This window comes from Pelophylax lessonae, assembly GCF_965119305.1.
Source record: "Pelophylax lessonae genome assembly, chromosome: 9".
Lineage (NCBI taxonomy): Eukaryota > Metazoa > Chordata > Amphibia > Anura > Ranidae > Pelophylax > Pelophylax lessonae.
This window is the reverse complement of record NC_138776.1, coordinates 242,868,535-242,890,510: the sequence shown is the minus strand read 5'-3', so window position 1 is coordinate 242,890,510 and position 21,976 is coordinate 242,868,535. Positions and strand designations below refer to the sequence as shown.

The window sequence follows — 21,976 nt, the reverse complement described above, 5'->3', positions numbered from 1 at the left end:
TATTGAAAACTAATAAACAATAAAAAAGCATACACAAGGTATGAAAACCAAGCGCTATAGATCGGGGGGAGAATGCCTGTTGTTATTAAGAAACATAATTTGAGATAGCATAAACATAATTGGTACGATTTATTTTTGGTATGGTGCATATAGCACAATGGTAATGCGGGGACATGGAGTTACTTCCTGTTTCCGATAGAAGATTTGATGGGCGGAGATGGGCGGAGTGTAGAGTGGTAGCTCCGGCATATAAGAACTGAGTTAGACGTGTGACTCCACCTCTGAAGACGTCTAAACCAACGACGAAACGCGTTAGATGGAAAGCACGCCGTGACGTCATACATTGCTTGAGTGGAACGCAAACCGGAACTATCGCTCTCCACTTCTCCAGCACACGAGTATGACGATCCTGTCCTGTTTGTTTCTCACTATTTTGGATTGAGCACGGTTTTTCCTCACTTTGCTGCAAATATTATTTGGAACTGTGGAAGTGTATGACACCTGTTTTTATCACCTTTGGATTATGGATGGATTTATACCGTTGAGTGTGCGGTTTTAATTTTAGTGTGTGCAATAAAATTTTGGAAAACAATACCACACTATCCATTTATTCCCCCATCACGGCTTGTGATTGGAGGTGATTTACAGGGATACATCTCACATTTTTGCCCGTGGTTGGAGGAGACTCATTCCATGGTGGAAGATTAACCGCAGCGCCTGTCCATATCCACAGAGAGGGAATCCGAACCTGGAAAGGTTTTTCTTATCGAAGCACGATTGGTTCTAATGTCATAAGACATATAGGACCCACAGCATCTGGTGAGTGGGCAATTTATTTATTTATCACGGGAAAGGAAGCACCAAGTTATTAGAAGAAGCACCAGCACTTTAGCACATATATCGAATTTGGACTTTATATATTATTTTAAAGGTTGATTGATTTATCACTATACATTTAATTGGACTATTTTTTTATAATATTTTTTTATAATTTTTAATAATTGAAGTGATTTATTTATATTGAATATTTATTTTTCCACTATGAATTTTTAGCACATATTTGAGTAATGTATTTCCACTAGGGAACAGCAAGCGCTAGAGGTATCACTATTGTGAATACTTTTCTTCCAATACATATAGGTTGCTTAAACCTGAACTTTCACTTTATTTTCTATTATGTTCATTTTGTGAATTCTATTAACCTTTTTGTTTCATGCACCTGTATTGTAAATGACAAAATCAATAAAAGAATATTAAACCTGAAATTCTGTCCACAGTTATACAGTGTGTAACGGCAGGTGGCTTCTGAGTCACATTCCAGAGAGGTAATATGGCTCATCTAGGTCATTAAGATCAGCTTCCTCTGGGTCCTGGGGCATGTCATGGTCATTCTCCTGGCTGCTAGGTCATCAACCTCATTTTCGAAACAGTCTTCTGGAAAATAAGTGTTTTACAATTAGATCTCACTGTGCCAATTGATATCTGAATTACTGCATGCAGTGGGAAGTGCGAAGACAGATTCATCCGGGAAGTGCGGAGACAGATTCGTCTGACATTCTAATAGGATTCACATGAAAAGCAGTGCTCAAAGAAACAGTGCTCCAGAAATATTCCTCCCGTGAGATAATTAGACACTGTGAGAAAGGTCCAATAGGTCCACCACCAAGGAGAAGTCACATGGACAGTCTCTTACCAGATTTATGTGAGTAACAAAGCCTTTAAATTAGCATAAGCCAGACGTTCAATCGGTGGATCTCACTGATATCAATCACATCAGTCCAAACCTCAAGGTATGTTCCAGGAGTATCATTGCACAGACATCCTTTAAATTGTTTATTGAAACACCAAAAAGCTGCACACAAGGTACTCACATTTTCTCAGAATAAACAGAGCATAAAAACATGGTGGGGATGTGATGTGGATTTGTTTCCAACCAGGAAAATGGAAGCGTCGTGTGGCTCAGCTCCTTCCGACGCATTTCGTCATCACTGACATCATCAGGGGCATGGCCACACGACGCAGGCCCAATGTATTTAAAGGCTAGGGCCGGAAATGGGCGGAGGTCATAGGTCAGGAAACGTTTTACAAAAAACTTCAAATAAGATATGTCAGGGCATCTATAAAATAATATAAAGCAGTCCCAAGTGTTTAAAATAGGATTAGCAGTATCTCTGCCACATAAAGTTGATATAGTATTACTGGGGGAATTGGACAGCACCTAATTTCAGTTCTCTCAAAAAAAATTTCAAGCAAATCTCAGAATCTGCGTTCCCAATTTCTCTAATATTAAAGCCCAATGATATTTTCAGATTAAATCAGCTAAATATTGTTCAGGTGCATTCAAACACGAGATGTGAAAAGGCTTACAGATTGATGTCTATTTAAAAAAAAAAAATAAATAATAAATAAACGTTGGTCCCATGCCAGCTTGCTGCAGTGAATTACCTTTAGTGGTCTCTCTGCAGAGGTCCAACACTCCCCTAAGCTGAGACAGACCTGCAGCTCTGCAATAATCAAAGCTCATGTTCATTGCTGATTGGAATGCTATGGCTCTGTCTCAGCAAGGATGTGCTGGACCACTGCAGAAAACCTACTTCTTCCAAAAAAAATAAAAAAAAAGGGTCCTTCTCTGCAGCATGCTGGCATGGTACAGACTTTTCTACTCCGACTCTGGCTGATTTCTAAAGAAAACAAACTGTAGGGCATTACACACCTTTTCTTTGGAAGCTCTTAACATGCATTTAGCTCATTTTAAACTGAAAGTGATGTTAAACCTAAAAACTATAATACTTTCATATTACCAGGGCCGGCGTTACCTATAGACGAGGTAGGCGCTGGCCTAGAGTGCACTATAGTCGGGGGATGAGCTGGCAGGGGTGGACTGGTCCAGGGCTGCAAGTATTTTTGGGGCCCAAGGCTGCTCCTCGGGTCGGCACGGGGGCGCCACCCGACCCCCTTCGCAACCTGCCTGAGTGTGCTGTGCTGCGGCGGCCTATTGGCTACCCCCCCATGAGGTGCACTCTACAGCAGCAGCCTATTGGCCCTCCCCCTGCCACAGGAACTCTCTGGTGCAGAGGAGGGCGGAAGGGGGGGGCAGTGCATGGTTGAGTGCAGATACACCGGCTGTGCCTGGACCAGCAGGGGGATACCGAGGAGCGGCTGGGTGGCTGAAGGAATCTGACGATGGAGCCTGGAAGCCATGGGGAGGTAAGGAGAATCCACCGAAATACATTGTACTTGGAAAGGGAGGGGGGATGATGTGTGAGGTCTGTTTAATAGTCAGTGTAGTGGCTAGTTAGTGGTTAGTGTAATGGTTAGTTAGTGGTCAGTTAAGTGTTTAGTGAAGTGGGTAGTGTAGTAGTGCAGTGGTTAGGTAGGTTAGTGTAGTGGTTAGTGGCCAGTGTAGTGGTTAGTATTCAGTGTAGTGGTTAGGTAGGTCAGTGTAGTGTTTAGTTAGTGGTCAGTGTAGTGGTTAGTGTAGTGGTTAGTGGTCAGTGTAGTGGTTAGGTAGGTTAGTGTAGTGGTTTGTGGTCAGTGTAGTGGTAAGTGTAGTGGTTAGTGGTCAGTGTAGTAGTGTAGTGGTTAGGTAGGTTAGTATAGTGGTTAGTGGTCAGTTTAGTGGTTAATAGTCAGTGCAGTGATTAGGGTAGTGGTTAGGTAGGTCAGTATAGGGGTTAGGTAGGTCAGTGTAGTGGTCAGTGTAAAGGTTAGGTAGGTCAGTGTAGTGGTTAGTGGTCAGTGTAGTGGTTATTGTAGTAGTGGAGGTGTTAGGTAGGTTATTGTAGTGGTTAGTGGTCAGTGTAGTGGTTAGTGTAGTAGTGTAGTGGTTAGGTAGGTTAGTGTAGTGGTTAGTGGTCAGTGCAGTGGTTAGTAGTCCGTGTAGTGGTCAGGGTAGTGGTTTGGTAGGTCAGTGTAGTGGTCAGTGTAGTGGTTAGGTAGGTCAGTGTAGTGGTTAAATAGGTCAGCGTAGTGATCAGGTAGGTAAATGTGGGAATCAGGTAGGTCTGTGTAGTGGTCAGTGTAAAGGTTAGGTAGGTCAGTGTAGTGGTTAAATAGGTCAGCGTAGTGATCAGGTAGGTAAATGTGGGAATCAGGTAGGTCAGTGTAGTGGTCAGTGTAAAGGTTAGGTAGGTCAGTGTAGTGGTCAGTGTAATGGTTAGGAAGCTGAGTGTAGTGGTCAGTGTAGTGATTAGGTAGGTGAGTGTAGTGGTCAGTGTAGTGGTTAGGTAGGTGAGTGTAGTGGTCAGTGTAGTGGTTAGGTAGGTCAGTGTAGTGGTTAGGTAGGTGAGTGTAGTGGTTAGGTAGGTCAGTGTAGTGGTTAGGTAGGTCAGTGTAGTGGTCAGTGTAGTGGTTAGGTAGGTGAGTGTAGTGGTCAGTGTAGTGGCTAGGTAGGTCAGTGTAGTGGTCAGTGTAGTGGTTAGGTAGGTCAGTGTAGTGGTCATTGGGGAGATTTACCTTCACTTCCTGTCCCATAGCCAAAACAGGAAATGTTTTGCACCCTGCCTCGTACTTATGCTCAAGACCGAGCTCAGAATGAGGACTACCCCAGTCTGATCACCAAAGTGGAGACACCGTATGTCCCGCCTGGGAAGGGCGACAGGCAAAAGTTACCCAGGTTCTCTCGTTTCCAGAAACTTGTACAGTGGAGGGTAGCTATGGAGTATGCGTACGATTACCCCTACGCTCCCAGAAAAGTGATGGAGGAAATAGAGAGCAAGAGAAATGCTTGGTGTAAAGAAGCTATCTGGGACTTTCTATATGTTCCAAAATCGCATCATAACCAATCTAAACAACAGCTCTGGGAGACATTTCTGTCCTTCAAAGATAACTGGAGTCTGCGGAGATCAATACACATTGATCGTGTGGTGATCAATTGCCCAGACAAGAAAAGTCAAGCATGGTCCAGCAGTATTCAGGGACCTAATGTTAGGATGATCCAGATACCACATCACGACCATTATTACTAAGCTGTGTTAAACTCACTGTTTGTTGAACCTGAAATTATTGTTCATTTATATAAAAAAAGGAGGTTGTTTGAAGAACCACCTGTTACAGTTGTTCATGTTGTCATTAGGGCTCAGTTTGATAAAAAATATTACCTACAGTCTAGAGGCGTGGCGATGGGCGCTCGTTTTGCTCCCAGTGTGGCCAATCTCTTCATGGCGGAAGGAAGAAGTGATTTTTAAAGAACGCCCGCCAGAGCTATTATGTTACAAACGGTACATAGACGATGTGTTACTTATTTGGGACGGTAGTAGAGACATTCTGGACAGTTTCATGGCTAAAATGAATAATAATGACAAGAACATTGTTCTCACATGGACTGTCAGTGAAAGTGAAATTGTCTTTTTAGATCTTGTTATCTCCAAAGATAAAGATCATTTTAAAACGCACACGCACTTTAAGCCTACAGACCGGAATTCTTATATTCCGTTAGATAGTTGCCACCATAAAAATTGGTTGTGCAATATACCTAAAGGGCAATTTGTGCGGTTAAGGAGAAATTGCACATTGGTGGAAGACTATGAGGCACAATCACTGGTTTTAAAAAAACGGTTTGAAGAAAAAGGGTATGATGGCAATAGGTTGGACAATGAGATCTTTGAGGTTAAAAATATGGAGAGGTCTAGTCTATTGACCAATAAGGCACCTGCAGCACTTTATGATAATGGAGGATACAGAATTATTATGGAGGATAATGCCCAGCATAAAAAAGTAGAAACAATTATTACTAAGCATTGGCCGATACTCAAGCAGGATAAGATAATAGGCCCTACCCTACCAACAAAACCAGTATTTGTATATAAAAAAGCTCCACAATTAGAAGCCTATTAGCGCCAGGGGTAATTGACCCCCCGATTTTAGGCGAAAATAGGTTGTTCTCATTTTTATCAGGCTTCCACGCTTGTGGCAGATGTGTGGCCTGTAGGACCTCGAAATTTAATACCAAAAAGAGAAAGGATTTCTCAGCACATACCACGGGCTTATCCTACAAGATTAAGGATCTGATTACCTGTGCGTCGACAGGGGTGGTCTACATGCTGGAGTGCAATTGTGGACTCCAGTATGTGGGCCGGACCACTCGGACGCTACAGGTAAGAGTAGGAGAACACATGAGTAGCATTAGAAAGGGCAAGAAAGCCCATCATGTAGTCCAGCACTTTAAGCACTTCCACAACAAGGACCCCAGTGGGTTGAAATTCTGGGGGATCGAGAAGGTGAAAAAGCACTGGAGGGGAGGCAATTTTGTACGCCAATTAAGTAGAAGAGAATCATTCTGGATTTTTGAGACGAGAGTAGGGCTGCCAAGAGGTCTTAATGTAGATTTCGACCTCAATTGTTTTATTTCAGATCGGTAATTAACTATTTTTTAGGGTTTGTTTAGGTCTTTCATATATATAATAAGATGTGTTTTTTATATATATAGTAAGATGTGTTTTATTGTCTTTTACCTTGGATTTTAAATATTGTAAGATATGTGTATTCAGAGACTGCGGGTGGCATATCATGATCCCCTCTGATTTTATATATATATAAAAAACTTTTTTTATATATCTTATTGTTTTTACTCATATTTTAATTGTGGATACATGTTATACACAGTTGAGTTTTATATATAGAGTTCGTTTTTATTAATATTTATATTGATATCTGCATTGCACTTTGTCTCTAATCATTAAGGGCAATCCTGGATAAGGGATCTTTGTTTTGGTTCCGGTCCGTATGAGTAGTTGCTGTCCGTGCTCCGGAATTAACCTTAGCTGCTTTATAGAGCGGGTTCCTGGGGCACTTCCGGCCCGGCGTCCTGTGTTGCTATAGCAGCAACGATGCGTACCGGATAAGGAAGTAGGAATGCAGATAAAAAGGTGGCATCCGTCCCTCCGCCCATACGCTGAAGAAGTCCTGCCCACGGACGTAACGCGTGCGGAAGGGGGAGGAGATCGTGACGTCACCCGCAGTCCCTGTCGGCAGAGCGAGGCTCTGCTAATTTTTGTCAATGTGAACCGCTGGTTTATCGCTTTTATCAAGTAAGAGGCTGTCTTATCGTATTTCAATAAATGTGTTTCATCAAACATAATACACTATGATCCGCTTCTTGCTTTTTTCGCGGAACACCTTTACTTGTACCTGAGAGAAGGGGATTTCGATAATGTCTGATGACCCAGTCTGGAGATACTGCTGTGCTGATGTCTGATTAAGGCTGTTTGTTCACAGCCTTCAGGTGAGAGGCTGGTACTATTGGTGGAGGATATTGACACCGAATGTGAGCACCTTATCATATGGAGCACTGTGCACTTTTCCTGGGATTTCTTATCTTGGACATTATTTCCCTCCTTTTCAGTCATTGATATTTTTATAAGGACATTGAAGTGTTTTACTGTATTTTATTGACCAATTTTAGCGCTGCACTTTTATATTACTGAAAGTAAAAGTACCAGTAGTTTTGAAAAAAAAAATGCTACTCGAGTACTGAAAGTAAAAGTACAAGTACTGTGTTATGTAGTTATTAAAGAAAGAAGTCAAAAATGTGAACATCATATTGTTTTTTATTATTTCAAATGCAGCTTTTATTTATGCATACAGTAGCATTTATTTTCGTATGCGCTGATAATACACATGTTTTGAGCTTCATGAAACCTGCCATCTACTGTTCTGGCAGTGGTAATTTTTATAATTGTAACGAGTAACTATGCAGCACAAAAAAAAAAAAAAATATCGGAGTAGAAGTATTGAAATCATCGAAAAAATGTAGTGAAGTAAAAGTGGAAGTAGGAAAAAAAAATTATACTCCAGGACAGTACAGATACCGCCTTTCGGTACTTAAGTACAGTAGTGAAGTAGTTCTACTTAGTTACTATACATCTCTGCTGGGGGAACCATGAATGCCAACATGTACTGTGACTTACTGAAACAGAGCATGGTCCCCTCCCTTCAGAGACTGGGCCTCAGGCGAGTATTCCAACATAACGACCCCAAACACACCTCCAAGATGACCACTGCCTTGCTAAAAAAGCTGAGGGTAAAGGTGATGGACTGGCCAAGCATGTTTTCAAACCTAAACCCTATTAAGCATCTGTGGGACATCCTCAAAGGGAAGGTGGAGGAGCATAAGGTCTCTTCCACTCCTCCATGAGGACATCACAGAGCTGGTGGATGTTAGAGGACTCCAGTGGCAACCTGTGAAGCTCTGGTGAACTCCATGCCCAAGAGGGTTCAGGCAGTGCTGGAAAATAATGGTGGCCACTCAAAATTTTGACGTTTTCACTTAGGGGTGTAATCGCTTTTGTTGCCAGCGGTTTAGACATTAATGGCTGTGTTTTGATTTATTTTGAGGGGACAGCAAATTTATACTGTTATACAAGCTGTACACTCACTACTTTACATTGTAGCAAAGTGTAATTTCTTCAGTCTTGTCACATGAAAATATATAATAAAATATTTACAAAAATGTGAGGGGTGTACTCACTTTTGAGAGATACTGTATATATTGTGTATATACACTGCTCAAAAAAATTAAAGTAACACTTTGAAAATACATAAGATCTCAATGGGGAAAAATATCATGCTGGATATATCTATACTGATATGGACTGGGTAATGTGTTAGGAATCATTTGATGGAAATGAAAATGATCAACCTCCAGAGGGCTGAATTCAAAGACACCCCGAAAATAAAAGTGAAAAAATTATGCAGCAGGCGAGTCTATTTTGCTAAAATTTCATTGCAGCAACTCAAAATGGTAATCAGCAGTTTGTATGGCCCGTATGTGCTTGTATGCATGCCTGACAATGTCGGGGCATGCTCCTTATGAGACGGCGGATGGTGTCCTAGGGTATTTTCTCCCAGATATGGACCAAGGCATCACTGAGGTGCAACCTGGCGGCTTTGGATGGACCGAAACAAATTGTCCTAGAGATGTTCTCTTGGATTTAGGTCAGGCAAGCATGGGAGCCATTCCTTGGTATCAATTTCTTCATTCTCCGAGAACTGGCTGCATGCTCTTGCCACATGACACCAGGCATTGTCATGCACCAGGAGGAACCCAGGACCCACTGCACCAGCGTAGGGTCTGACAATGGGTCCAAGGAGTTCATCCCAATACCTAACGGCAGTCAGGGTGCCATTGTCTAGCCTGTAGAGGTCTGTGCGTCCCTCCATGGATTTGCCTCCCCAGACCATCACTGACCCACCATCAAACCGGTCATGCTGAACAGTGTTACAGGCAGCATAATGTTCTTAATGGCTTCTGCAGACCCTTTTATGTCTGTCACATGTGCTCAGGGTGAACCTGCTCTCGTCGGTGAAAAGCAGAGGGTGCCTGTGGCAGACCTGCCAATTCTGGTGTTCAATGGCAAATGCTAATCGAGCTCTACAGTGCCGGGCAGTGAGCACAGGGCCCACTAGACGACATTGGGCCCTCAGGCCACCCTCATGAAGCCTGTTTTCTGATTGTTTGATCAGAGACATTAACACCAGTGGCCTGTTGGAGGTCATTTTGTAGGGCTCTTGCAGTGCTCATCCTGTTCTTCCTTGCACAAAAGGAGCAGATACTGGTCCTGCTGATGGGTTAAGGACCTTTAGCTCTCCTAGAGTAACTGTCTGTCTCCTGGAATCTCCTCCATGCTCTTTAGTCTGTGCTGGGAGACACAGCAAACTTTCCAGTAATGGCACGTATTGATGTGCCATTCTGGAGGAGTTGGATTGCCTGTGCAGGGTCCAGGTATTGCCTCATGCTACCTGTAGTGACAATGACCCTAGCCAAATGCAAAACTAGTAGAAAACAGTCAGAAAAGATGAGTAGGTAAAAATTGTCAGTGGCCTCCACCAGTACAACCATTCCTGGTTTGGAGGTTGTCTCATTGTTGCCCTGTTGTGAACCTGGTGTTAATTTGTTAGCACCAAAGCAGCTCAAACTGATTAACAACCCCCTCTGCTACTTAACTGACCAGATCAATATCCCAGGAGTTTAGTTGACTTGATGCTACACTCTGATTAGAAAGTGTTCCTTTAATTTTTTTGAACAGTGTATATTGTACAGCAGATAACGTATATTTTTTCATGCTAATTTATTGTAAAGATTGGCCACATATGGGGTATGCCCCATGGTCTTGTTCATTTGTTAACTCCCTTTTCCTCTCTTACAACTTTGTGGGATACTCCTTGTAAATATTGTATAGACATTCTTGTAGGGGTGGCTGCCCAAAGCCACTGAGGACATGGCTTATTTTTGACGGGGGGTGGATGTAGCACCCTCCTAGGTAGGTGCTAAAGAGTTCATAGTTCTTGGGTTTCCTTGCTTAACAGGGGGACTGTCAGGCAAGTTTTAGTACTCTCAGTGTGATCAGATGATGCTCATGTTGTCTGCCTATTTCCCATTGGTCCAATAGGAAGGGGCATATTGGATAGGGGGAGGAAACCTGACAAATGGGAGATGGGTGTAGCTACAGCCCTGGCCTTTGACAGAGAAAGGTCCCTCAAGGCATGCTGGGTGACTGTATTTATACCAAGAGAACACGTGTGCATGGGGTCTTCAGCTGGAGAGTGGGGTTCTGGCGGAAGGGGGGTCGCTGCCCCTCCTTTGTACAGGCTGCCATGTGGCCTCAGGTAGTCAACCTGAAGGCCAGAGTCACAGAAGCTGCAACCCAGATGTCCTACAGAGCTGACTGGGGGGGGGGGGTAGATACACCTAGAAAGATCTGATCCCGGCTGCTCTGAGTATAGACCTAAGTTTACAGGCCTGTTTGGTGAGGGCAATCCCTTCAAGCTAGTAAAGTCAGTGGACGGGTGTCAGCTAAAGGGGATACTGGTTAGTGTCCCGAAGAATCAGAGTTCATTGAGTTTGCTGCCAGAGCAAGCAAATTACTTATTCTTCCATACAAATGCAGTATGGTTCAGCAGAGGATCTGCTATTCAGATCGGTCAAGTGAGAGTTGTCCTCATTTGTACATAGGTTAAGTTGGAGTATACCACTAATCCCTTCTCCTATCCAAGTTCTACTAATAAATACAAAAAAACAAATCCCCTAGACTGGTCATTAGATGAGGAGCGGATGAGTGTGCACCCAGTCGTGTGAAAATACCCAAGCAACAGGCTGCAGGGTATTCAGAGGGAGGCCCAGGGAAATCTATATTCAGCGACTCCTACGTGGGCAGTGCTTCACACAGAACACCAGCAGCGTATACACTACGGTACACAAACAGTTGGCTGTTTTGAAAGAACAACGGGTAAGGAGGAAAAAAGTTGTATCCACCTCGGAGGCGGCCATGTTGTTAGTTAGTAGTGGGCAGACTGGGAATGTCCACACATATTATCGTGTACACTCTGTCGGTGTTCTGTGAAAACACAAACTCGTCAAAATCTCCAATTATTGCTGCTGGAGAGTCACCGGAAGTGACGTGGTTGGAGTTTTGGAGAGTTGGAGTTTTTGGCTGAACACCGGCAATTGCAACCGCGATTCAATTAAAATATGATTTAACTTGTTTTTTTCTTTAGAACTGTAATTTTTGCTGCAGCATGTTCTATGCATGCTACAGATGCGCCACTTTACAGACTGACTAAGGGGCTTCCCCAGGCACTGCATTTAAAGGAAATTATAATTTTTGTTGTTGCATTTTAAGCTTCTTTAAAATCGCTGTTCCTGAAAAAACTATTGTTTTTGAAGAAAAATTTGCATTGATACATTTCCCCACGGTAGTACCTGGACCCCCATACCCCTTTTATAGCCAACTACTTGCATATAAGCCTTCAAAATGGCCACTTTTGATTTTCCCTGTTTGGCCTCCATAGACTTCAATGGGGTTCACTGTTTGGTTTGCAGCAGAACTCCAAATAGGGGAAAAGTTCTTACCCAAACAGGGGGGTGTTCAGCTCATCTCTAGTGCTTGATAAGTTTGCGAAAGTATACAAATGTGTGCTTATAATAATTGGTGAACTTACACTAATAAGCCATAACCTTATGACCAACCACTATACCATTTACTGTCAAAACTGCCATGACTCGGCAAGGCATGGACTCCACTAAAGAAAAATCACACTGCCTCTGCTGGCTTGCCTTCCTCTATTAGTGCATCTTGGTGTCAAATGTGATTTATTGGACCAGGTCACCTTCTTCTATTGCTTCATGATTCAGTTCTGGTGCTGATGTGACCATTGTAGGCCCTTATGGCTGTGGACACGGGTCAGCATCTAAAACCTTTCTACGGGAACCAGCATTCATTGTTTCAGCAATTAGAGCTACAGTAGCTCCTCTATTGGATCAACCTGCATGGCCCAGCTTTTGCTTCTCATCCACACCAATGAGCCTTGACCGCCCATGATCCTGTCATTGGTTCTCCTTCCCTGGACCACTTTTGGAAGGTCCTGACCACTGTAGACCAGGAACATTCTATAAAAGCTGCAGTTTTGGAGTTGCCTTGACCCAGTAATCTAGCCATTACAATCTGGGCCACGGGCAGTTGACAGTTAGATCCCAATCTAGTCCCTGTCCTGCTGACCTGCAAGTGCTCCTTCCTCTGCATCCCCGATTGGCAAACAATGCAGAGAAGTGCTCAAACCGGGAAGCATAGGTAGAGGCATTCCCTGCCCCGCAGCACGCCCCTTTAATGTGCAGCTGTGGGGTGGGAAATGCCTCTGCTGCCTAAGATTTACTAGCAGCAAGCTCGGGCTCACATCCCACTGAGTGCAGTGTACTGATTCCTGCCAGCCCTCCTCTCAAGTTCATTCAAGTGGGTGTGCTTGTGGGTGACATCATGTGCTGAGAGAGGAGGACCTGCGGGATCAGTCCTCCAGAACAGGTAGCTGTACCACAGCAGCTGTTCTCGGTTGCTGAAGGGACCTTCTTTATAACATACAGAGGGATCCTGACCAGGGGGCATGGGAGCAAACAGTGGACAGCGGGAGAACACTTCCAGGCAAGTTTCCATGTAGGAAGACAGCCACGTAGGCTGGTGGGTGATATAGTCAGAGGACTGAGAGGCAGCCTGAAGGGACTGGGCAAGCAGCCTGGGATGGATGCAGAGTCAGTCTGGGAGGACTTTGGAGAAGTAGCCAAGAAGGCTAGCGAAAGAGGCAGGGAAACTGGCAGTGCCTAAAGAGGTGGTACTGAGAGTAGTAGCCACAGATAGGACAGCTAGCACCAATTTTGCTACACCAAAGGGGCCCAATGTACTTGCCTGCAAAGGGCATTCAGAGGATCTAACTGAGAGTGTGTTGGATCAAACAATCAATGTTAGCTGGTCCTGGGAGTTGTAGTTTTACAAGCAAGCCTCTGCTGGAGGTAGAAGTGAAGGAGTGAGTATATACTGGATGTATATAGTTCTATGTCCCATGATAACCCTTACCCCATCCATGTTTGATTCCCTCTAAAAAAAAACCAAGGCTACAAGGACTGTTTCTTGTCTCAAGGATGTGTGGGAGATCCGTGTGCCTGGCCAGCAGGAGTTGGACATAACCATATTCACCAGCGGATCCTGGGGGGGTAGCGCTACACCAGATTTTAGCTTCAGTTTAATTTTGAACAGGATCACCCTATACTGTAACCATGAATGGTTTCCCATAAAGAAACAACAACAGTCCCATTATTTTCTATTGCCTGTGGTTTATTATCATTGTAGTAAAGGTAAATGCATGCAGCAGGAAGGGGCAGGGAACAGGAGGGGTGCAAGTAGGCAGATTGGGTCCAAATGAGGCGAGGAAGGCGAAGGTCTATACTCTGCATATGTAAGGCAGTCTTGTCCAGCAACTGACAGAAATCCATTTTCCATCTGAGCAAGAAAAAACAAACAAAAACAAGAGAGAGTTATGTTAAACAGGCGCTCCGCTGAAAAAGATCTTACTATAGAGAATCAGGATTATTTACACCTGCTTTACACTTTGGAGAGTGATCCACAGTGGACCACCTTTCATGCCAAAAATCATGAAACTTGGAAGACTGGTGTGCTGACACTTACTGGCATACAGGAATTATTGGAAAGACAGCTCTGGAATGAATGTGAATTTTGCAGCAAAAACTGATTTTATATTTTTATACAGATCTAAATATTTTTATTAATGTGTATGTAAACTCTAACAATAAATATATTTTATTACTCCCTTTTGGGGTGGATCACTTTTCATGCTGAAAATTATGAAACTTGAGGAAGGTGGGCTGACCCCTAACATATGGCACTTTTCCACTGCAAGTACCGGCTAGTACCGGCTCGGCTCTACTCGGCCCTGCTTGGCCTGGTTTGCTTTTCCACTGCGGTACCGCATGGTATAGTGTCGGAACGGTTCGGTACGGTACGGTATAGGTTTGCTTTTCCACTAAAGTAGTACTAAAGTTAAGTGGGTGGGATAACAACAGGGTGGGTGTGATTCTCTGACCAATCAGTGGCTAGTAGTGACTGCATGCAAAGGATTGTGGGATATGGTACCAGTTTGGTACCTGTTGGAACCACAATCGAGTAGGTACTGTTTTTTCAGAGCCGTACCGTACCGTACCGTTCGGTTCCATGCAGTGGAAAAGCAAACCTATACCGTACCGTACCGAACCGTTCCGACCCTATACCATGCGGTACCAGCAGTGGAAAAGCACAAAAGCGTGCCGAGCCGGTACGGTTCTATGCAGTGGAAAAGCGCCAATATATTCACAGATATTGGAGTGATTTCTCTCAAGTTCCATCTGGCAATTGTAACCTGTACAGAGGCAGCTTTACCTTGTTGAATGTTTTCCAAGGGGATATATCCTCTTGGATTTTAGATATACTGATATTGGAGAGGTCCCATTTATGAGAGTTTAAACTGGATACTGGGTGATATTACCTATTCACGGCTGGTGTGGTATGAATAGTGGGAGCATTCTCAACTCGCAAGTTTTTTTCCTTTTTGTTACTAATGCATATAACCCTGGATCCTGATAATCATGGATCCTCAGGAAGCCCATGAATAGGGTGAAACGCGTCGATCCTTAGGCATTTATATGCTATCTTTCGGATCTCACCAATATCAAGTTCATTATATGTATATTGGATCATAATATTGTTGCACTGTCTATATGAAATGTGTTTTTTAACTTTCTATACATTAATAAATTGTTGAATTTTTTATATTTTTAAAAATTGTTGCATACATCATCACTAGGCACCTTAAAATCCCTACCTTGGCCCTGTCATTTTCTCCCTTCGGAGAGCGGACGGGAAACCACATTATTTGATTTATCTGGGGATAGTGCCATGCATTTTTTGCTTTAGCATTCCCCTCCTTTCCCTCTCACATGATATTTTTCTGTCATTTCTACCTATGGACCTTTATTAATTAGCATTGTTCCTTGACATCTCCATGGACTACAAAACACATTGCCCATTATGGAGAAGAGAGGGAGGTTTTATATAGTCCTAACACAGTATTACATAGTCCTAACACACTCACTGTCTTGGGGTGACAACTCTACTCAGTACGGTTGTCAGCCTCAGGCAGGAAGTGCATTAATGGTAGGATGACCAGGCTAAAATGGAAAAAAAAAAGAAAAAAAGCTGTGAAAAAAAAAAATGAATGCAGCCACCACATCTAAGGAACATATAAGCTGCCATACTATTTTTGTTCTTTAGATACATTTTAGTGTATTTTGCTCTTGGCGTTGTGCTTAAAAAATAGGAACCAGAGCATTGCCCATACGGGACAAAGTAACAAGTTCAGGGAAATCCTCCCTGCCCAGCAACAAATACTCACCTTTCCTTCACTCCATCACCTGTCTGCTCAGATAACAGGAGGTAGAGGAGGAGGCTCTGTGTAAGGTCCGGGTTTCTTGTGTCAGAGCCTACACAAAACTATGGAACCCACCCGTACCCATGTAGCAGCGCTGAGCCAATCACCAAGCTCCGTCACTACGAGTGAGTCAATGGTTCTACACGCCTGGAAGATCTAGGGATTTTATTTTCTTCTGGCACGTGAACAGAGTGTTGGGGGTAAAGGGTAGGTGTGTATGTGTTGCTGAAGACGGGAAACTAAAGAGAACTTGTTGTAGTTAGAGACCAGTGGTTGATTTCTGTAGGAGACCAGTGGTTGATTTCAGTATGTAGCAATACTCCCTTGGGAGCTGCTGGTTACGGGGTTCCCCTGGGTTACCATTAGCAACAACAAAACAGTCTGGCATTATTCCAAGTGTTTTACCTCAGAAACAGTCCAGTATCTTTTTTTTTTAGGTTTTATTTGGAACTTGGATAGGAGAAGGGAATGAGAGGGATACTCCAACTTAAAGAACTATGCACTCTTGGCTGGGACAACTTGAATATTGCTGAATAGCACTGGTTAACGCTGTATAATGCTGAACAACACCGAGTAACGCTGAATAGAGCTAGTCACGGCTAGGCCGATGCTTCACTTTACCTCAGGAAGCTCTATTACTTCATTCACAGCCGAGGGCAAACTGTATCCTGAGGTAAGCTGTACTCTGAGGTAGACTGTATCCTGAGGTAAGCTGTACTCTGAGGTAGACTGTATCCTGAGGTAAGCTGTACTCTGAGGTAGACTGTATCCTGAGGTAAGCTGTACTCTGAGGTAGACTGTATCCTGAGGTAAGCTGTACTCTGAGGTAGACTGTACTGCTGAACAACTTCAGGGCCCTTCCTGGCATCCCCTTTGTCCCTAATCTTCAGGGTTAACTACTTGGCACCCCCTTTCCTGTAACAATCTGTGTGAGCTGGCTCCTTGATCCCCGGACTTCTCTGGAGTGGTATCCTCTCCTAGGCAGACCCTTGAGCAGATCCCTGAGTACTCACGATACTGTTTTTCCCAAAGTCTTCTGCCCAACAGCTCCACTGGTCAGCACACTGGATCCTCTGTAGCCCAGCTCCACACTTGGTTCAACAGGCCGACTGCCTGAACCACCTACCTCACATCAGCAGGAGAAGAGACAGCCGTCCACCTCCTCCTGGGACTTTGCTCCCTCCAAAAATTCCCTGTCACATGCTCCCTCCAGATTTATAGCCAATCCCAGGTTGCATTGCAGCAATGCCCACCCACTGAGACAGCCATAAACCCTGGTGTGCTACTGGTTAGGTTTCCTCCACTGTCCAACAAGCTCCCTTATTGGGTACAGTGGGGAGACTCCCTTATAACCAATAAATCACACCTGGAAACATGTGACAGGCTAAACTAACAGATCCGGCTCCCCTGATAAGCAGAAGACGGACACCAAATGTGTTTTCCTAGCACCTATCTAGGAGTGTGCTACAAGTAGGAGACCAGTGGCTGGTTTCTGTATGAGACCAGAGGTTGGTTTCTGTATGAGACCAGTGGTTGGTTTCTGTAGGAGACCAGTGGCTGGTTTCTGTAGGAGACCAGTGGTTGATTTCTGTAGGAGACCAGAGGTTGGTTTCTGTAGGAAACCAGTGGTTGGTTTCTGTAGGAGACCAGTGGTTGATTTCCGTAGGAGAACAAAGGTTGGTTTCTGTAGGAGACCAGTGGTTGGTTTCTGTAGGAGACCAGTGGCTGGTTTCTGTAGGAGACCAGTGGTTGGTTTCTGTAGGAGACCAGTGGTTGGTTTCTGTAGGAGACCAGTGGCTGGTTTCTGTAGGAGACCAGTGGTTGGTTTCTGTAGGAGACCAGTGGTTGGTTCCTGTAGGAGACCAGAGGTTGGTTTCTGTAGGAGACCAGTGGTTGGTTTCTGTAGGAGACCAGAGGTTGGTTTCTGTAGGAGACCAGTGGTTGATTTCTGTAGGAGACCAGTGGTTGGTTTCTGTAGGAGACCAGTGGTTGGTTTCTGTAGGAGACTAGTGGTTGGTTTCTGTAGGAGACCAGCGGTTGGTTCCTGTAGGAGACCAGAGGTTGGTTTCTGTAGGAGACCAGTGGCTGGTTTCTGTAGGAGACCAGAGGTTGGTTTCTGTAGGAGACCAGTGGCTGGTTTCTGTAGGAGACCAGTGGTTGGTTTCTGTAGGAGACCAGTGGTTGGTTCCTGTAGGAGACCAGAGGTTGATTTCCGTAGGAGAACAGTGGTTGATTTCCGTAGGAGACCAGTGGTTGATTTCTGTAGGAGACCAGTGGTTGATTTCTGTAGGAGACGAGGGGTTGATTTCTGTAGGAGACCAGTGGTTGATTTCTGTAGGAGACCAGTGGTTGATTTCCGTAGGAGAACAGTGGCTGGTTTCTGTAGGAGACCAGTGGTTGATTTCTGTAGGAGACCAGTGGTTGATTTCTGTAGGAGACCAGTGGCTGATTTCTGTAGGAGACCAGTGGTTGGTTTCTGTAGGAGACCAGTGGCTGATTTCTGTAGGAGACCAGTGGTTGGTTTCTGTAGTAGTGGATTTGGTACTTACTTGCTGTGTTTAGGGCAACGCACCATCTTCCTTGCCATTTGCGCTGTCTGCAGCCAAAGTTGGTATAACTCAGTCTTCTTCCGTCAACATTGCGGTATCCGCCGCACTGCAAGAAGGATGTAAAGAAAAACATTCATGCCAGTCCTCATAAACATAAATTATTATATAATAATGCCTTTCTACAGAATGATCACAAGTTCACAACACATCTTATTGAAGCTTCTTCCTGTTCCATACTGTATATACTAAGAAGACAGAGTAGGGGAAAGCTAAGTCACATAGCTATGTGTGAAAATGTCAGCCTTAGCTATTGAACTCTGTAAACAAAAAATTGTTTATTTTAAAAGAACAGCTAAGAGTAAACAGGTAAACACGTTAAGGAGCTCCACCTAATGGCTGGAAAGAAAAATAAAAGCATTTACAAACAATAATTATTTGACTTAATTAACTCTTAGCTGAATCGTCAAGTGTTTTTTTTAAACCTATTTAACCACTTGACCTCCTAAAGTTTTTACCCCCTTCATGACCAGGTTATTTTTTGCTATTCAGGACTATGCTACTTTAACTGGCAACTGCTTGGTTTTGCAACACGGCACCCAAATAAAATTTATATATTTTTTTTCTCACACAAATAGAGCTTTCTTTTTGTGGTATTCGATCACCACTGTTTTTTTTTTTTTTTTATAAATAAATGAAAAAAACAGATATTTTCTACTTTCTGTTAAAAAACATATCCAATAAAGTTAAATGTCTTCATAATTTTGGGCCAAACTGTATTCTGCTCTTCTAAAAAAAAAACAAAGAAAAATTCCCAGCTCACTTACCGGCCAGCCTACAACAAATTTTTCTGTCTAACAGATCACGTTAAAACTAGTGACTAAAGCCCCGTACACACGCAACGATTATCGGCCGACCAATCGTCCGTCTTTTGTCCAGAGTTGTGTTTTGTTGGTTGGAATGTGCCTAGACTGCACACGAATTTTCTCGCCCAACAAATTTCTACTTCAGAAGTGATGTCATGTGTTGGTTTGCTTTCTTTGTGTTCTTTCTTCACTGAGCATGTCCAGACTTGCTCATCAAATTTTTCCCTGTCGATATCTGTACTGACTGCACGAAAATCGGCCGTTGTGTTGACGGCGGACAAAAATTATATAGCCTGCACACCAGGATTTTTTCGGCTGAAAAGTCAGAGTTGGTTGTCGGAAGCATCATACTAACAAGCCGAAAATCGGCAGATCGGTCGTCGGACGAAAATTACCTGCCAATTTTCGACGTGTGTGTACAAGGCTTTAGTTTGCACACATTTGCAATTATATGCATAAGCTGGTAATGTAAACCTTCCAGGGCTGAAGTGGTTAAAGGAAAATTATCCAAAAAAACAAAACTGATTAGTTAAACTCACAAGTGTTTTTTTTTTACCACTATTTTTTTTTAAACTGGCCTTTGAAATTTACAAATGCAGCAATAAGAGTCGGCTCACACTGGGGCGACACGACTCTGTACTACTTCGGGGGCGACTTGTGCATTCCCATGCACCATGACTTCGGAGCGACTTGCAGGGACTTCACATAATGGAAGTCTATGCAAGTCGCTCCGAGGTCGCCCCGAAGTAGCACAGGACCCTTTTTCTAAGTCGGAGCGACTTGTGTCGCTCCTATTAGAACGGGTCCTGTAGCGGTCAATGGACCGCGAGGGAGCGCCACTTGTCAGTCGCGCTAGTGTGGATCGGCTCTTAAGACATTGAATGAAAGGACCATATAAAATATAAATAATGCATTTTATATACAACTATATAGATCAGACCAAAACGAGGGACAAATGAGGAGGAAAGAGGGACAGGGAGACTTTGTTCCCAATCAGGGACAGTCCCTTGAAATCCGGGACAGTTAGGAGCTACAGTATGAGTGTGACTACGATAGCGTGGCGGGCAATCAGGGACTGACGCTAACTGACACTATCTGATGTCACTAATGACAATAATAAAATGATCAGTGATAATACTGTACACTGTCACTGTAATAATGACACTGGCTGGGTGACAGGGGTGATCAGGAGGGCAACCAAAGGGTTAACTGTGTACCTAACAAGTGTATGTGTGCTGATTTTTTTCACTTACAGGCGGGCCGGCTTTTTTTTCTGTTTTCAGCTCTGAACAGTAAGTGAAACCAGGTTGAAAAAAAAACAGCCAAATGTGTTTTGTGTTTACTAAGAATCATTGGCTGTGAGCCTGCTGATGAACTGGTGCAGTGCCCAACCACAGCGCGAGAGGCAGGGGGCACGTGCACGCCTGGAAGTTTGGCGTGATTTATAGGTACATTGCGGTGCCCGGGGGAGCCACCGGCCAGCAGTAAAATTATTACAGGCCAGTCGGCAAATGTTTGACTAGCTATGCCATTATCCATAACCGGTGATATGTGGGGGCTCATGGCTGACCATGGCCTTCAGTGTTGTTGCTCCTGGTGGCCTCTTTGTAAATGCCTGGTATCGGGATCTCAGTCAGTCTGAGGCCGTATAATTCATATACACGATTTTATCCACTTTACGACCGCCCACCGCAGATATACTGTGGCAGGCAGCCATTCCTGTACAAAGCAACGTAGATATACTAGGGGGCGAGCGCGCCCCACTGCCGGCACGCTCCCGCCCCCGCTCGTCAGCGGGGAAACCGATGCACGGGTCAGGTGGCTCCTATTGCCGCCTGACACCCGCGATCGTTCCCCGCTGAAAGAGAAGAACGGTTGGCTGTTGTAAACACAGCCGACCGTTCTTCTCCCTGGAATGATCACAGAGCTCCTGTGATCCTTCTATTCAGGATCACAGGTCTCGATGGTCATTTCAGAAGCCCCGCCCACCCCCCCCCCCACAGTTAGAATCATTCCCCTAGGCTCACATTTAACACCTTGATCACCCATAATGTTAACCCCTTCCCTGCCAGCGTCATTATTACAGTAACAGTGCATATTTTTAGCACTGATTACTGTAGTAATGTCACTGGTCCCCCCAAAAGTGTCAAAAATATCAGTCAGCGGACCGATCTGCTCCGCCGCAATGTCGCAGCCCCGCAAAAAATCGCAGAATGCCGCCATTACTAGTAAAAAAAAAAAAAACAACAATAAAAAATGACTTCCGTAGTGTGTAGACGCAATAACTTTTGCGCAAACCAATCAAAATACGCTTATTGCAATTTTTTTTTTTTATCAAAAATATGTAGCAGAAAACAAATTGGCCTAAAATGTTATAAAATTTTGATTTTTAAAAAAATTTTTTGGAGAATTTCATATAGCAGAATGTGAAAAATATTGTTTTTTTTTTTTTTTTTTTTTTTCAAAATTGTCGCTCTTTTTTTGTTTATAGTGCAAAACATAAAAATTGCACAGGTGATCAAATACCACCAAAAGAAAGCTCTATTTGTGGGAAAAAAGGACATCAATTTTTTTGGGGTAAAGCTTCGCAATTGTCCATTAAAGTAACACAGTGCCGAATCGCAAAATAGGGCCTGGTCATTAAGGGGGCAAATCCTTCCGGTCTTAAAGCGGTTAAAAGAATTATAATTATAATTTTTTATTTTTTAAAGAAAAGGTAATTTAAAGCTTTTTTTTTCATCATTTTAGATAGATAAGGGAGGGTTATAACCCGTGTTTCGCCATCTGTGTTCCATTGTGGAGATTTGGCTTCACTTCCTG

The 21,976-nt window shown here is 43.7% G+C and overlaps 2 protein-coding genes across 3 annotated transcripts in view; both read right to left on the bottom strand.

Moving 5' to 3' along the window:
• LOC309564342 (uncharacterized protein) overlaps nt 1–21,976 on the bottom strand; it is a gene marked incomplete at its 5' end in the record, with an annotated part of 150,245 nt that overhangs the window by 87,379 nt on the left and 40,890 nt on the right. The gene's annotated exons all lie outside the window — the stretch shown is intronic.
• LOC309562523 (bone marrow proteoglycan-like) overlaps nt 1–21,976 on the bottom strand; it is a 48,045-nt gene that overhangs the window by 21,812 nt on the left and 4,257 nt on the right. Inside the window, exons 3-4 of one of the 2 annotated variants that reach the window (XR_014225636.1) lie at nt 18,294–18,399; nt 13,617–13,763 (exon numbers count right to left, since the gene is read on the bottom strand). Coding sequence is in view for 1 of the 2 variants with exons in the window: in XM_082266764.1 (XP_082122890.1) it covers nt 13,705–13,763; nt 18,294–18,399 (165 nt within the window). In the remaining variant the exon portion in view is untranslated. Of the gene's footprint in view, nt 1–13,583; nt 13,764–18,293; nt 18,400–21,976 lie in introns of those variants that run through there. The other variant, XM_082266764.1, reaches the window with a different exon arrangement.